Raw genomic sequence first — 16,418 nt, 5'->3', positions numbered from 1 at the left:
ACAGAGTCTCACTCTGTCACCCAGGCTGGAGTGCAGCCGTGCGATCTCAGCTCACTGCAACCTCCACCTCCTGGGTTCAAGCAACTCTCCTGCCTCAGCCTCCCAAGTAGCTGGGATTACAGGCTCCCACCACCACGCCCAGTTGATTTTTGTATTTTTAGTAGAGACGGGGTTTCACCCTGTTGGCCAGGCTGGTCTCGAACTCCTGACCTTGTGATCATCCACCTGCCTTGGCCTCCCAAAGGGTTGGGATTACACACTTGGGCACGGTGGCTCACACCTGTAATCCCAGCACTTTGGGAGGCTGAGGAAGGCAGATCACCTGAGATCAGGAGTTCTAGACCACTCTGGTTAACATGGTGAAACCCCGTCTCTATTAAAAACAGAAAAACTAGCTGGGCGTGGTGGCAGACACCTGTAATCCCAGGTGCTTGGGAGGCTGAGACAGGAGAATCAGTTGAACCCGGGAGGTGGAGGTTGCGGTGAGCCATGGTCACACTGTTACACTCCAGCCTGGGCAACAAGAATGAAACTCTGTGTCAAAAAAAAAAAAAGAAGTTAAAGAATGAAAAGCAAATTAAAGTTAAAAGAAATTCAAGCTAAGCGAAGCCTGCAGTAATAGACAGTAAAAACCAATGAATAAAAGGCTGGGCACGGTGGCTCACACCTGTAATCCCAGTACTTCGGGAGGCCGAGGCGGGCGGATCACCTGTGGTCAGGAGTTCGAGACCAGCCTGACCCACATGGCGAAATCCCATCTCTATCAAAAATACAGAAATTAGCCGGGCATGGTGGTGTGCAACTGTAATCTCAGCTACTCGGGAGGTTAAGGCAGGAGAATTGCTTGAATCCGGGAGGCAGAAGTTGCAGTGAGCCGAGATCACTGCAGCCTGGGCAAGAGAGTGACACCCTGTCTCCAAAATAAAAACAACAACAAAAAAAAGAAAATGAAAAAATAAGATCAACAATGAAGGAAACTGGAAATTGTAATTAGCGCTGTTGATCCCAGCATGTGAGTTTCATCAAAACACCTCACATGGCGTCTGTGTCACGATCAGGTCCTTGCCTGTGAGGTCGTATTACTGTTTTGCAAGATGCTGCATTACAGGGAACTTGGCGATGGGTACAGGGATGTCTCTGAGTCATTCCTGACCACGGCACGAGACTCTGCCAGGAGCTCATCATGAAAAGTTTCCCTGAAGGATGGCATGCTGACATTGTGTGTCTGTCCCCCCACCCCCCTCCCCAAGTGGCACGTGGATTTTTTCTCCAGCTCTTACCCTCCTTTGTTTGCAGGAGACAGGGCATGGCAATCAGGAGCAGTGTGAGCCAAAGGAGGACCATTGGGAATGCAGCTCCCAAACGCAGGACAGAGGTGCCTGCTGGAGAAGAAACAAGAGTCAGGCAGCGGGGACTGGCTGTGAAACTGGGTTGCGGGTAATGAAGGATGTTTGACCCTTCTGGAGCCTGGTGCTCACAGCAGGAGCTGCTTCTGGAGGGAAAGTGGTGGTGAGTGTGCATATGTGAGTGTGTGCAAATGTACCTTTGCACACGCATGCATGTTGGAGTGTGCTAGTACATGTGTGCATTGTGTGCACAAATATCCGTGTGTGTGTGTACATGGGTCTATATGTGTGCATGCCTGTGTGTAGCCATATCTGTTTGCACATTTACACATGACTGCATGCATGCCTGTGCACACACGGGTACTGTGTACATGTGTTTATGCGTGTGCTCGCACATGTGTGTACATTTTTGTGCCCGTGTGTATCTGTGTGCACACATATGTGTTTGTGAGTTTTCTTGTGTGTGACAGAGTCTCGCCCTTGTTGTCCAGACTGGAGTGCAGTGGCACGATCTCGGCTGATTGCAACCTCTGCCTCCCAGGTTCAAGCGATTCTCCTGCCTCAGCCTCTTAAGTAGCTGAGATTACAGGAACACGCCACCATGCCTGGCTAATTTTTGTATTATTTATTTAGAGACAGAGTTTTGCTCTTGTTGCCCAGGCTGGAGTACAATGGTGCGATCTCAGCTCACTGCAACCTCAGCCTCCCGGGTTCAAGCGATTCTTCTGGCTCAGCCTCCCGAGTAGCTGGGATTACAGCATGCGCCACCACGCCCGGCTAATTTTGTATTTTTAGTAGAGACGGGGTTTCTCCATGTTGGTCAGGCTGGTCTCGAACTCCTGACCTCAGGTGATCTGCCCACCTCAGCCTCCCAAAGTGCTGGGATTACAGGCGTCAGCCACCGTGCCCAGCCTACTTTTTGTATTTTTTAGTAGAGATTTCACCATGTTGGCCAGGCTGGTCTCAGACTCCTGCTTCAGGTGATCCACCCACCCACCTTTACCTCGCAAAGTGCTGAGATTACAGGTGTGAGCCACCATGCCCGGCTGTGTTTGTGTGTTTTCATGCATGCAGATACACACAGTGTTTGTGTGTTTGAATGCTTATGTATCTGTGCATGCATTCCATGTGTACACACGTGCATACAAATATACATGCATGAGAGTCTGCCTGTGTGCATGCATGTGCCTAAAATTGCATGTTTATGTGCATATGTGAATATATGTGTACAAATGTGTTTGCATGAGTGTGTACGTGTGCATGTATGTGCATTTGTGTGTGTATGCATCTGTGTGTGTCAGCCTTTCCATTTTGAAAGAACCCTTGCCAGCCGGGTGTGGTGGCTCAAGCCAGTCATCCTAGCACTTTGGGAGGCCAAGGCGGGTGGATCACGAGGTCAGGAGATCGAGACCATCCTGGCTAACACAGTGAAACACCATCTCTACTAAAAATACAAAAATTAGCTGGGCGTGGTGGTGGGTACCTATAATCCCAGCTACTCGGGAGGCTGAGGCAGGAGAATCGGTTGAACCTGGGAGGCAGAAGTTTCAGTGAGCTGAGATCATGCCACTGCACTCCAGCCTGGATGACAGAGTGCTGGGGCAACAGGAACACGCTACCCTGTGCAGCTAAGTTTTTGCATTTGTGTGTGTGTGTGTGTGTGTGACGGAGTCTCACACCACTGCCCAGGCTGGAGTGCAGTGCAGTGGCACGATCTCAGGTCACCGCAAGCTCTGCCTCCCGGGTTCACGCCATTCTCCTGCCTCAGCCTCCTGAGTAGCTGGGACTACAGGCACCCGCCACCACGCCCAGCTAAATTTTTGTATTTTTAGTAGAGACGGGGTTTCACCATGTTGGCCAGGATGGTCTCGATCTCCTGACCTCGTCATCCACCCGCCTCGGCCTCTCAAAGTGCTGGGATTACAGGCATGAGCCACCGTGCCCGGCCTGCACTTTTTTTTAAGAGATGGGGTCTCACTATGTTTGTCTCACTGTGTTGCCCAGGCTAGCCTCAAACTGCTGGATTCAAGGGATCCTGCTGCCTCAGCCTCCCAAAGTGCTGGGATTATTAGGTGTGAGCCACCACACCCAGCCCAGACAGCTTCTAAAGCTCTTCCCACTTCTCAAGGTGTGGTCCATGGGAGCATTACTAGCACCACCTGAGAGCTGCTGGGAGGTCCTTGGCCACCACCCAGAAGTGAGAATCCGATGCCTGAAGGTGGGGGACATTGCTGCCCTCTAGTGGCTGAGGACATGCTCCTCTCTGCAGCCGTCCCTGCCCATCCTGACCAGTAACTAGGGACGCTTAATAACAGGAATTGTGGCCGGGCGCGGTGGCTCACACCTGTAATCTCAGCACTTTGGGAGGCCGAGACGGGCGGATCACCTGAGGTTGGGAATTCGCGACCAGCCTGACCAACATGGAGAAACCCTGTCTCTACTAAAAATACAAAATTAGCTGGGCGTGGTGGCACCTACGTGCCTGTAATCCCAGCTACTCGGGTGCATGAGGCAGGAGAATTGCTTGAACTCGGGAGGCGGAGATTGTGGTGAGCAGAGATCCTGCCATTGCACTCCAGCCTGGGCAACAAGAGTGAAACTCCGTCTCAATAATAATAATAATAATAAATAAAATAAAAATAGGTTATTTCCTAGTTCTGCAGACCAGAAGTCTGAGAAACAGGCATCTCAGGGCCATGCTCCCTCCGGAGGCTCTAGGGGAAGATCCTTCCTGCCTCTCCCAGCTCCTGGGGGCTCCAGGCATCCCTGGGCTTGTGGTCCCATCACTCCAGTCTCTGCCTCCGTCTCCACGTGGCCTTCTCCTCTGTGTCTGTCTCCTCTTCTGTCTCTTACAAGGACACCTGTCATTGCATTTAGGGTCCACCTTAATCCAGAATGATCCAATCTCAAGGTCCTTAACTTAATCACATCTGCAAATACGCTATTTCCAAATAAGGTCTTACTCACAGGCTCTGAGCATTAGGATATGGACAAATGTTTCTGGGGGCCACTATTCAATCCACTACAATTGTATCCAGTTCATTCTGGAGGCTCTAGGGGAGGATCCTTCCTGCCTCTCCCATCCCCTGGGGGCTCCAGGCATCCCTGGGCTTGTGGCCGCATCACTGCAGTCTCTGCCTCCGTCTCCACGTGGCCTTCTCTGTGTCTGTGTCTCCTCTTCTGTCTCTGATAAGGACACCTGTCATTGATTTAAGGCCCATTCTAAATTCAGGATGATCTCATCTTCAGATTCTTTTTTTTTTTTTTTTTTTTTTTTTTGAGAGAGAGTGTCAGTCTGTCTCCCAGGCTGGAGTGCAATGGCATGATCTTGGCTCACTGCAACCTCCTCCTCATGGAAATGGGAATGGGAATGGGAAGGGAATGGAATGGAATGGAATGTTATTTATTTTATTTTTCATTTATTTTGAGACGGAGTCTCGCTCTGTCACCCAGGCTGGAGTGCAGTGGTGTTATCTTGGCCCACTGCAAGCTCCGCCTCCCGGGTTCATGCCATTCTCCTGCCTCAGCCTCCCGAGTAGCTGGGACTACAGACACCTGCCACCACGCCCAGCTAATTTTTTGTATTTTTAGTAGAGACAGGGTTTCACCTGTCTCGATCTCCTGACCTCGTGATCTCCCTGCTTCAGCCTCCCAAAGTGCTGGGATTACAGGCGTGAGCCACTGCGCCCAGCTCATCTTCAGATTCTTTACTTCATTACATCTGCAAAGACCTTATTTGGAAATAATGTCCCATTCTGAGGTTAATGTGGACATAAATTTTAAGGGTCACTGTTCAACCCACTAGAATTTTTGACCTGAAAATCTCTCAGTGAGCAGCTTTGGAGGAAGGATGTCGCTCTGTCCACTGTGTGGATGTTGAGTGGCTGAGCCAGGGACATTCAGGAAAACCATGGATCCTCCGAAAGCTGCCCTGTGACCACAAAGGGCCCCACAGCTAAACAGTTCCATGAAATGAGGGCTGAACTTGGAGGTGACTCATGGCCCAATCATAGGATGTCATTGAGAAAGAAAAAGATACTTACAGGATCCTTCTTTGGGGAGCTACCCTGTAAAAAAAAAAATAACACCGTTAAGATGGTAAGTGGGCCAGGCACGGTGACTGACGCCTGTAATCCCAGCACTTTGGGAGGCCGAGGCGGGCAGATCATGAGGTCAGGAGATTGAGACTATCCTGGCTAACACGGTGAAACTCCATCTCTACTAAAAATACAAAAAAATTAGCCGGGCATGGTGGCAGGCGCCTGTCATCCCAGCTACTCGGGAGGCTGACAGGAGAATAGCTTGAACCTGGGAGGTGGAGGTTGCATTGACCCAAGATGGGGCCATTGCACTCCAGCCTGGGCAACGGAGCGAGACTCTGTCTCAAAAAAAAAAAAAAAAAAAACAGATAGGGTGTAATTATATTGCCCAGGCTGGTCCTGAAATCCTGGGATCAAGCAATGCTTCTGCCTCAGCCTCCAAAAGGTCTGGGATTACAGGCATGAGCCACCATGCTGGGGTAATTTTGTATTTTTAGTAGAAAAGGGGTTTCACCACGTTGGTCAGGCTGGTCTGGAACTGCCGACCTCATGATGTGATCTGCCCACCTCGGCCTCCCAAAGTGATGGAATTTACAGGCATGAGCCAACGCACCTGGCCGATACTTGGGGCAAGTTTGTGGCCATTCACAGGCATGAACAGTGTGGCCAAAAATCTGAGTTGCGTGATGTGGATGTTCTCAGCTACACTGAAGAAGCAGGGTTCTGCCTTTTTGTTACAGTTCCTACAATACACAAAGGTCTCCTTTTGCAGTCCGTTTAGCTCCACATTGCTCACATTTTAAGATTTTTGCTTGGTGATGGTCACTGTTTAAGCTAACTCCCAAGCATGTACTGAAATGCTATCTGCAGTTCTTTTTTTTTTGAGACGGAGTCTCACTCTGTCACCCAGACTGGAGTGCAGTGGCGCGATCTCGGCTCACTGCAAGCTCTGCATTCGGGTTCATGCCATTCTCCTGCCTCAGCCTCCCGAGTAGCTGGGACTACAGGCGCCTGCCACGTCGCTCGGCTAATTTTTTGTATTTTTAGTAGAGACGGGGTTTCATCGTGTTGACCAGGATGGTCTTGATCTCCCCATCTCGTGATCTGCCCGCCTTGGCCTCCCAAAGTGCTGGGATTATAGGCGTGAGCCACTGTGCCCGGCCGCTGTCTGCAGTTCTTAAAAAGGACCAGAATGGGTCAATCCAAAATATGCCAAGTTGGGGCTGAGCGTGGTGGCTAACTGTAATCTAATCCCAGCACTTTGGGAGGCCGAGGGCAGGTCACCTGATGTCAGGAGTTCAAGATGTCAGGAGTTCAAGACCAGCCTGGCCGACATGGTGAAACCCCATGTCTGCTAAGAAAAATTATAAAAATTAGCTGGACGTGGTGGCGTCTGCCTGTAATCCCAGCTACTTGGGAGGCGGAGGCAGGAGAGCCGCTTGAACCTGGGAGGCGGAGGTTGCAGTGAGCTGAGATCACACCACTGTACTCGAACTTGGGTGACAGAGTGAGACTCTGTCTCAAAACAAACGAACAAAAAAAAAGAGATCATAAGGTTGACAAAACAGGCTGGGTGCAGTGGCTCATGCCTGTAATCCCAGCACTTTGGGAGGCCGAGGTAGGTGGATCACAAGGTCAAGGGATCGAGACCATCCTGGCCAACATGGCGAAACCCCGTCTCTACTAAAATACAAAAAAAAAAAAAAAAAAAAAGAAAGAAAGAAAAAAATTAGCTGGGCATGATGGTGGGTGCCTGTAGTCCCAGCTACTCAGGAGGCTGAGACAGGGGAATCACTTGAACCCTGGAGGCAGAGGTTGCAGTGAAGCGAAACCATGCCACTGCACTCCGGCCCTGGGTGACAGAGTGACACTCCATCTCAGAAAAAAAAAATAGCCACATTGGCATATAAATTATTCTGAACTGAGACATTTGAGAATCAACAGATCTAGAAAGAACCTTCTTGGAGCTTCCCTTTTCTGACTAAAAGCAAAAACCTCTGAGAAATGAAGAGTGTTGTAAATTCTCTCTCTGGGGAAGTTGTATGACCATGAAGAAGACAGCATTAGCCAGGTGCGGTGGCTCACGCCTGTCATCCCAGCACTTTGGGAGGCCGAGGCGGGTGCATCAACTGAGGTCAGGAGTTCGACACCAGCCTGGACAACATGGTGAAAGCCCGTCTCTACTAAAAATACAAAATTAGCCAGGCGCGGTGGCAGGCGCCTGTCATCCCAACTACTTGGGAGGCTGAGGCAGGAGAATCACTTGAACCCAGAAGGGGGAGGTTGTAGTGAGCTGAGATCGTGCCACTGCACTCCAGCCTGGGCAACAAGAGCAAAACTCCATCTCAAAAAAAAAAAAAAAAAAAAAAATTCCATCTCCTTGTCTTGTCTCTAATACCCCAAACAGCTCAAGGAGAGGCCAGTGTGTGTACCTTTTTGGGGCACATAGCATCAACACATAAACCTTCCCCTAATCCAGAAAACCTCTCTACACAGCTAGAAAGCAAAGGCAATTATTGGCTGGGCCCTGTGGCTCACGCCTGTCATCCCAGCACTTTGGGAAGCTGAGGCGGTTGGATCACGAGGCCAAGGGTTGGAGACCAGCCTGACCAACATGCTGAAACCCCGTCTCTACTAAAAATACAAACTTACCTGGCTGTGGTGGCGCATCCCAGCTACTCAGGAGGCTGAGGCAGGAGAATCACTTGAACCCAGGAGGCGGAAGTTGCGTTGAGCCAAGATTGTGCCATTGCACTCCAGCCTGGACAACAAGAGCAAAAACTCCATCTCAAACAAACAAAAAGGTAATTATTTTATTACTGAACTGGCATGAAACCTGAATGGGATGAACATGTCAGGCAATCTATAATAAAGGATTGCTAAACAGAAAGAAATCTTCTGGCTAGGCACAGTGGCTCATGCCTGTAATCCCAGCACTTTGGGAGGCTGAGGCAGATCATGAGGTCAGGAGTTCGAGACCAGTCTGACCAACACGCTGAAACCCCGTCTCTACTAAAAATACAAACAAATTAGCCGGGCACAGTGGCGGGTGCCTGTAGTCCCAGCTACTCGGGAGGCTGAGGCAGGAGAATCTCTTGAACCTGGGAGGTGGAGGTTGCAATGAGCCAAGATTGTGTGCCACTGCACTCCAGCCTGGGTGACAGAGGGAGACTCTGTCTAAAAAAAAAAAAAAAAGGTAAAGGCATAAAGAATGGCTGTAATTCCAGAACTTTGGGAGGCTGAGGCAGGAGGATCACTGGAGCCTAGGAGTCAACACCAGTCTGGGCAACATAGGGAGAGTCCACCTCTACAAAAAACTTGGGCTAGGCATGGTAGGTCATGCCTGTAAACCCATCACTTTGGGAGGCCGAAGAGGGTGGATCGCTTGAGGTCAGAAGTTCGAGACCAGCCTGGGCAACATAGGGAGACCCCGTCTCTACTAAAAATACAAAAATTAGCCAGGTGTAGTGGTGCATGCTTCTAATGCCACTTACTCGGGGAACTGCTTGAACACAGGAGGCAGAGGTTGCAGTGAGCCAAGATGTTGCCACTGCATTCCAACCTTGGTGACAGAGCGAGACCCTGTCGCAAAAAAAATTTTTTTAAATTAAAAATTAGCTAGGTGTGGTGACATTCAGCTGTGAGATAAGTGAGTACTCACATGAGCTTGTTAGTTGGAGTATTGTTATAGAGAATTGTTGAAGCATTGGCTCTTGCATGTAACATACAGTCTCCATAGAACTTTTCTATTAAACTAAAGACCTTCTGCACAGCAAAAGAAACTACCATCAGAGTGAACAGGCAACCTACAGAATGGGAAAAAATATTTGTAATCTACTCATCTGACAAAGGACTAATATCCAGAATCTACAAAGAATTCAAACAAATTTACAAGAAAAAAACAAACAACCCCATCAAATGTGGGCAAAGGGTAGGAACAGACACTTCTCAAAAGAAGACATTTATGCAGCCAAAAGACACATGAAAAAATGCTCATCATCACTGGCCATCAGAGAAATGCAAATCAAAAGGACAATGAGATACCATCTCACACCAGTTAGAATGGCCATCATTAAAAAGACAGGAAACAGGTGCTGGAGAGGATGTGGAGAAACAGGAACACTTTTACACTGTTGGTGGGACTGTAAACTAGTTCAACCATTGTGGAAGACAGTGTGGTGATTCCTCAGGGATCTGGAACTAGAAATACCATTTGACCCAGCCATCCCATTACTGGGTATATACCCAAAGGACTATAAATCATGCTGCTATAAAAACACATGCACACGTATGTTTACTGTGGCACTATTCACAATAGCAAAGACTTGGAACCAACCCAAATGTCCATCAGTGATAGACTGGATCAAGAAAATGTGGCACATATACACCATGGAATACTATGCAGGCATAAAAAAGGATGAGTTCATGTCCTTTGTAGGGACATGGATGAAGCTGGAAACCATCATTCTCAGCAAACTATCACAAGGACAGAAAACCAAACATCACATGTTCTCACTCATAGGTGGGAGCTGAACAATGTGAACACTTGGACACAGGAGGGAGAACATCACACACAGGGGCCTGTCGTGGAGTGGGGGGAGGGGGGAGGGATAGCATTAGGAGATATACCTAATATAAATGACGAGTTAATGGGTGCAGCACACCAACATGGCACATTTATACATATATAAGAAACCTGCACATTGTGCACATGTACCCTAGAACTTAAAGTATAATAAAAATAAAAAAGAAAAAAAAAGTCAAAAATAAATCCATATCAAATTTGGTCTTACCAACCTCACATTATGAAATCTAAGTATCTTGAGACTTTAACATAGATTCTTATAATCAATAAATGAAAATATTTGTGATACGTAAATGTATGATGTTGCTTTTCCTTTATATACACATCAAATGTAGAACATTTTTATTTTCAAACTGTAGTAATACTATATAAATTAACAATATTTTACAGGATGCTTATTCTGTTCCAGACACTATACAAAGTCATGTTATATAGATTATCTTGATTTACACATAATCTAGTTCTTTGATTTAATGAGACACCTAAGAGGAATATACACTGTGTCTATTTTATAGAGGAGGAGCCAAAAGCAAGAGAGGCATTGATCATACCTCATTTACAAGGAGGAACTAGGGTATACCTGCTTGTAATGGTAGAAAACATTGTTCAGCTGTGCCTAACAAGGGAAGTGAGAAAACTTCTTTTAAAAAATGAGTAAGAATGTACAGAAAAAATTATTATGTGATGAGAAAATGATATGCTTAAGGAATAATGCAGGCTGAATTTGTCTATAATTAAAATTTTTTATAAAAATGCTTTTCATAGTGTTGTTTTAAGCACCATAAGAGAGATAAAAATTTAACTGATATTATTTAAAGGAAAATGAAGGATTGCGACTGGACTGGTGGGGGTATAACAATATTCAGATTGGAAAGGAAGAAGGGAAACTGTCTTTATTCACAAATGACACTATCATGTATATAGAAAATTCAATGAAATACACAAAAATGCTTCTGAACATAAAAACAAAAAATTGGGAATTGCAACTAAAAAAATTCTACATATAATAGTATGAAAAACAATATTTAGGAAAAATCTGGAGAGAAAAAGATGTGAAAGGCACATACACTAAAAAACACACAATATTCCTGAGAAAATGAAAAATCACAGAAATAGAAAGCTGTACATTTCTCAGTGGTCAGATTTCCTATTGTTAACATGCTAATTATCCTCAAATTGATCTATACATTCAACAGAATCCTAATCAAATTCCCAACAGGACTTTTTTTTGACATTGACACACTGACTTTAAAATTTCTATGGAAATTCAAAGGACCTAGGAAGAACTAACTTTGTAAAAGAACATTGTTAAAGGACTAATACAGCCTAATTTCCAGATTTACTATAAAGCTAAAGTAACCAACAGAGGGTGAAATTTGTGTGACAGAAAAATCAATGGAAGAGAAAAGAGTGTCCAGAAATTGACCTTCAAAAAGTATACACAACTGATAGTCTGCCAATTTCCAAATGTCATTCAGTGGAGAAAATTTAGTCTTTACAAAAATAGTTCTAAAATTATCAGATATATGTAAGCAATAGGTACATTTTTAAATAAAACTTTGATCTATATCTTGTGCTGTTTACAAAAATTAAACCTTGACCTTTGGATAGGCCAAGTTTTCATAGATACATCAAGAGAAGCACAATCCATAAAAGAACAAATTGATCAATTGGACTTCATCAAATTAAAAAACTTCTCTTTGACACTGTCAAGAAAATGAAAGGGAAAAGCCAAGTGAAAAATTTGCAAATCATATATCTGATAAGTTATTTACATCTAGAGCACAGCAAAGATTCTCATCACTAAATATGATATCCAGCAACACAATTTAAAAATGGGAAAAAGATCCACAGAAACTTCAATCAAGGAGAGATAAGGATGGCAAATCAGCAAATATAGAGATGTTCAATAGCAGTACTCATTAGGAAACGCACATGAAACCCACAATGAGATTCCACTAGGCACCTGTTAGAACCTGGGCTGCGCTTGTGATGTCAGCGCTGCTCCGCCTCCAGGAAGGAACCTGGGCTGTGCCTGGCTGGCGGTCTCCTAGGGACTAGAGCAGCAGGGATCAGGAACCGCAGAAGCTGGAGACTTGGCACCCCAGCGAGAGCCACCATGGGGGACCAGAGGCCGCAGGACCGGCTGAGGTCCCCGGGCATGGACTCCAAGTCCCGGTACTGTAACCAACCGTCTTCCAAAGACTTTCAGATGCGCAAGCACGGGCGCCTGAGGTTCCCATCCATGGACACCCAGAACTGGGTATTTGTGAAGGAGGGCCTGGACGACTTCCGCTACGGCTGTCCGTCTCCCGAAGACACTCTTGTTTGTCGCCGTGACGAGTTTTTAATGCCAAAAAAACGTCTCAGAGGGTCCAAAGCTGACCCCAAAAGCAGGCAGAAAAAGCTCCTCAAGAAAGCGGCCCTATTTTCCAAGCTCTCTCCAGCGCAGCTAGCACGGAAGGCATTCGTAGGTAGAGCAAGTGGAAGCCGAGCTCATGGCCAAGCATCCCTTGGCCATGTACCCCAATCTGGGAGAAGATCTGCCTCCAGATCTCCTACTGCAGGTGCTCGAACAGCTGGATCCGGAGAGGAAGCTGGAGGACGCTTGGGCTCGTTGTGAGGCCCGGGAGAAGACAACGGAGGTACCCACTCAGCCTGGTCAATATCCCTGTGGGGAATTCTGCCGGCAGCCTCCCGAGACTGGAGGGTCCCATCTGAGCCCGGAGCTTCCCACAACTCCGGTGTCCAGTCTCCACCCGCAGCCTCCCAAGACTCATCCGGGGTCAAGTCTCCGCCCGGAGCCTCCCAAGACTCGCCCAGTGTCCAGTCTCCGCCCGGGGCCTCTCAGGACTCGTCCAGGGTCAAGTCTCCGCCCAGAGCCTCCCAAGACTCGTCCGGAGTCCAGTCTCCGCCCGGAGCCTCTCAAGACTCCTCCAGGGTCAACTCTCTGCCCGGAGCCTCCCAAGACTCGTCGGGCATCCAGTCTCTGCTCGGAGCCGTCTGAGACTGGCGTGCCCCATCTCAGCCCAGAGCCTCCCAAGACTCGTCCAGTGTCCATTCTCCGCCCGGAGCCTCTCAAGACTCGTCCAGGGTCAACTCTCTGCCCGGAGCCTCCCAAGACTCGTCGGGCATCCAGTCTCTACTCAGAGCCGTCTGAGACTGGCGTGTCCCATCTCAGCCCGGAGCCTCCCAAGACTCGTCCGGGGTTCAGTCTCCGCCCAGTGCCTCCCAAGACTCCGGTGTCCAGTCTTCGCCCGCAGCCTCCCAAGACTCGTCTGGGGTCAAGTCTCCGCCCGGAGCCATCTGAGACTGGCGTGTCCCATGTCAGCCCGGAGCCTCCCAAGACTCGTCCAGGGTCCAGTCTCCGCCCGGAGCCGTCTGAGACTGGCGTGTCCCATCTCAGCCCAGAGCCTTCCAAGACTCGTCAGGTGTCCAGTCTCCGCCCGGAACCTTCCGAGACTGGAGTGACCCATCTGCGCCCGGAGCCTCCTAAGACTCGTCCAGGGTTCAGTCTCCGCCCAGCGCCTCCCAACACTCCGGTGTCCAGTCTTCACCCGCAGCCTCCCAAGGCTCGTCGGGCATCCAGTCTCTACTCAGAGCCTTCTGAGACTGGAGTGACCCATCTGTGCCTGGAGCCTTCCGAGACTGGAGTGACCCATCTGCGCCTGGAGCCTTCCGAGACTGGAGTGACCCATCTGCGCCTGGAGCCTCCCAAGACTCGTCTGGTGTCCGGTCATGGTCCGGAGCGTCCCAAGACTCCTCCAGGGTCCAGTCTCCGCCCGGAGCCTCCCAAAGCTCCAGAGTCCCATCAGTTCTCCGAGCCTCCCAAGAAAGAACTGCTTGGGGAAGATACACCAAGCACAAATGGGTGCGTTTCTGACTATCTTCAACCTAGATACAAATCGGAAAAGCTGCGTGAGTTTTTCAAGTGGGCTGCGGACTTCGGAATTGATGAAGAAACCATTTGGAATCTGTTTAAATTTACAACCACGTACAGAGCAACCCATGACGACCAAAAGTTGAAGAAAATAAAGGAGTGTTCCTCAGAGCTGAAGTACACCATGCAGCTGGGTGAAAAACATAAGGACAAATTCTTATCCCAGGAAAAACACCGGGGCAGGAAATTCCACAGGCCATCAAATGTTTATATCACTCAGCCTGTGAAGATGAGGTATGGAGCATGGTACCTCAATCCTAAATTGTGGAAGAAGCGAAGAAGTGATGAACCTTTGACTGACCCCAAGCTCGCTATTAAAAAGCCCGATGAACCTGATATTCTGGACGATCTTTAGGGACCAATCGCCTTCAAAGATTTCATTCTAAGAAAGGGCTATGAAATGCCTGGAATCATCGAAAGGCTGTTTGCGAGGAAGAGATGGACTTATGACTCTGTTAAGACCCCTATTGAAAGAGCAATGAAACTTTACAATTATGAAGACATCACAAAGTCACCAGATTAGGCACTTTTCAATTGACTACTCAATTGGGTATTTCTTGCTCTCATTTTAATGATCAATCATAATTTATGGTGACTGGCCCCGTGGCTGTACAACTTCGGCAACATCTGTTAATTCAATACCTAATGTTTATCAATATTTCTTAATGACCTGCTTTGGCTTCATCATTTCATATATTTTATCAATTATGTGATTAATATTCACATATACTTTTTCACACTGTTGAAGCATTGTGAATATTACATCATCATGTCAATTATTTGTAAAAATACATAAAACCAGAAATTATTATTATTAGAATTATTCTTTTAAAGAGAAATAGGCTCGGGCACATTTGCTCATGCCTGTAATCCTCCCCGCTTTGGGAGGCCCAGGTAGGTGGATTGTTTGAACCCAGGAGTTCAAGACCAAGCCTGGGAAACATGGTGAAACCTGGTCTCTATAAAAAATCCAAAAATGGAATCCACAATGCTTCAACATTTATGGATTTTTTATAGAGACCAGGTTTCACCATGTTTCCCAGGCTGGTCTTCAACTCCTGGGCTCAAGCAATCCACCTACCTGGGCCTCCCAAAGCGGGGAGGGTTACAGGCATGAGCAAATATGCCCGAGCCTGTTTCTCTTTTAAAGAATAATTCTAATAATAATAATTTCTGGTTTTATGTATTTTTACAAATAATTGACATGATGATGTAATATTCACAATGCTTCAACAGTGTGAAAAAGTATATGTGAATATTAATCACATAATTGATAAAATATATGAAATGATGAAGCCAAAGCAGGTCATTAAGAAATATTGATAAACATTAGGTATTGAATTTACAGATGTTGCTGAAGTTGTACATCCACGGGGCCAGTCATCGTAAATTATGATTGATGATTAAAATGAGAGCAAGAAATACCCAACTGAGTAGTAAATTGAAAACCACCTAATAAGTTAATTCAAGATGGGTTAAAGACTTACATGTTAGACACGTTGGATTCCATTTTTGGATTTTTAACTACCTAAACTTTCTGTTGGTATCTCTAAGGCTTATTCTCTAAGAGGAAGAGAGAACTAGAAATAGCTCAATCTCAACAAGGACTGAAGTCCAGCTGCTAATAATAAACTCATTACCACATGATTAAGGAGATCTTCCATTAGCACATCTGGTTGAGGGAAACAAAATGAAATTTCTCAGGAAGAAGTTAACATCAGATGGAGTTTTAAAGTATCTGTACATTTTCTGCACATACTATCCTGAATAAAAAATAACCAGACATAGGAAAAGACAGAACTTAAGTAAACATTAATTGTAAACATGACCGTTGCAATTGACCCACAATATAGTCAGGTATTTGAGATATCAGGCGAAAACTAAAATTGCCTGGAGTGATATTTCAAAAAACGGAATGGCAAGTTAGACAATTTTAGCAGAGAACTGAAAAAATTAAAAATGGACACTTTAGGACTAAGTATACAATAAGCAATTTTAAGAACTCAGTAAATAGATTTAATAGTACGTCAGACAGCTAAAGAGAAAATCAATGGCAAACCAGAAGACAAACCAGAAGAAAATATCCATATCCAGCTATTGAGAAAAACAGAATAGATAACAGAGAAATAAGTGTAGGAGACATCTGGGACGTGGTGAAAAGTATAAAAATGTATAACTGGAGTTACAGAAGAATAGAAGAGAAAGATGGCACAACAACAATATTTGAAAAACTAATGGCTAAGAAACTCTTGAAGCTGGAAAATACCAGTGACAGATTCAGGAAATGCTACAAACCACAAGAATGATAAATAAAAGGAAAACCACACCTAAACACATCATATTAAAATTTCTGAAAACCAAACATGAAAATAAATACACATTTTTGTTTGTTTTAAATTTTGTATTCCTGATTTTTGTGGGTACACAGTACGTGTATATATTTTAATACTGATATGTTAATATCAGCAGAGAAATAATTTCACTGCCCTAATAATTCCTTGTGCTCT

The 16,418-nt window shown here is 46.3% G+C and overlaps 1 protein-coding gene and 1 long non-coding RNA gene across 2 annotated transcripts in view; one reads left to right on the top strand and one right to left on the bottom strand.

Moving 5' to 3' along the window:
• LOC129487961 (uncharacterized) overlaps positions 1 to 16,418 on the bottom strand; it is a 91,642-nt gene that overhangs the window by 12,118 nt on the left and 63,106 nt on the right. The window contains exons 7-9 of the long non-coding RNA XR_008659533.2: positions 8,039 to 8,147; positions 5,390 to 5,413; positions 1,281 to 1,382 (exon numbers count right to left, since the gene is read on the bottom strand). This is a non-coding gene — a long non-coding RNA (uncharacterized lncRNA). The remainder of the gene's footprint in view (positions 1 to 1,280; positions 1,383 to 5,389; positions 5,414 to 8,038; positions 8,148 to 16,418) is intronic.
• LOC129487960 (putative protein FAM47D) lies at positions 12,013 to 14,771 on the top strand. Its single transcript, XM_055289509.2, is given in 2 exon segments — positions 12,013 to 12,444; positions 12,446 to 14,771. Coding segments are annotated over 2 exon segments (2,343 nt in total). The 5' UTR covers positions 12,013 to 12,090; the 3' UTR covers positions 14,435 to 14,771.

This window comes from Symphalangus syndactylus, chromosome 8 (genome assembly GCF_028878055.3).
Source record: "Symphalangus syndactylus isolate Jambi chromosome 8, NHGRI_mSymSyn1-v2.1_pri, whole genome shotgun sequence".
NCBI classification, from domain to species: Eukaryota; Metazoa; Chordata; class Mammalia; order Primates; family Hylobatidae; genus Symphalangus; species Symphalangus syndactylus.
This window is presented reverse-complemented; position numbering and strand designations above follow the sequence as displayed.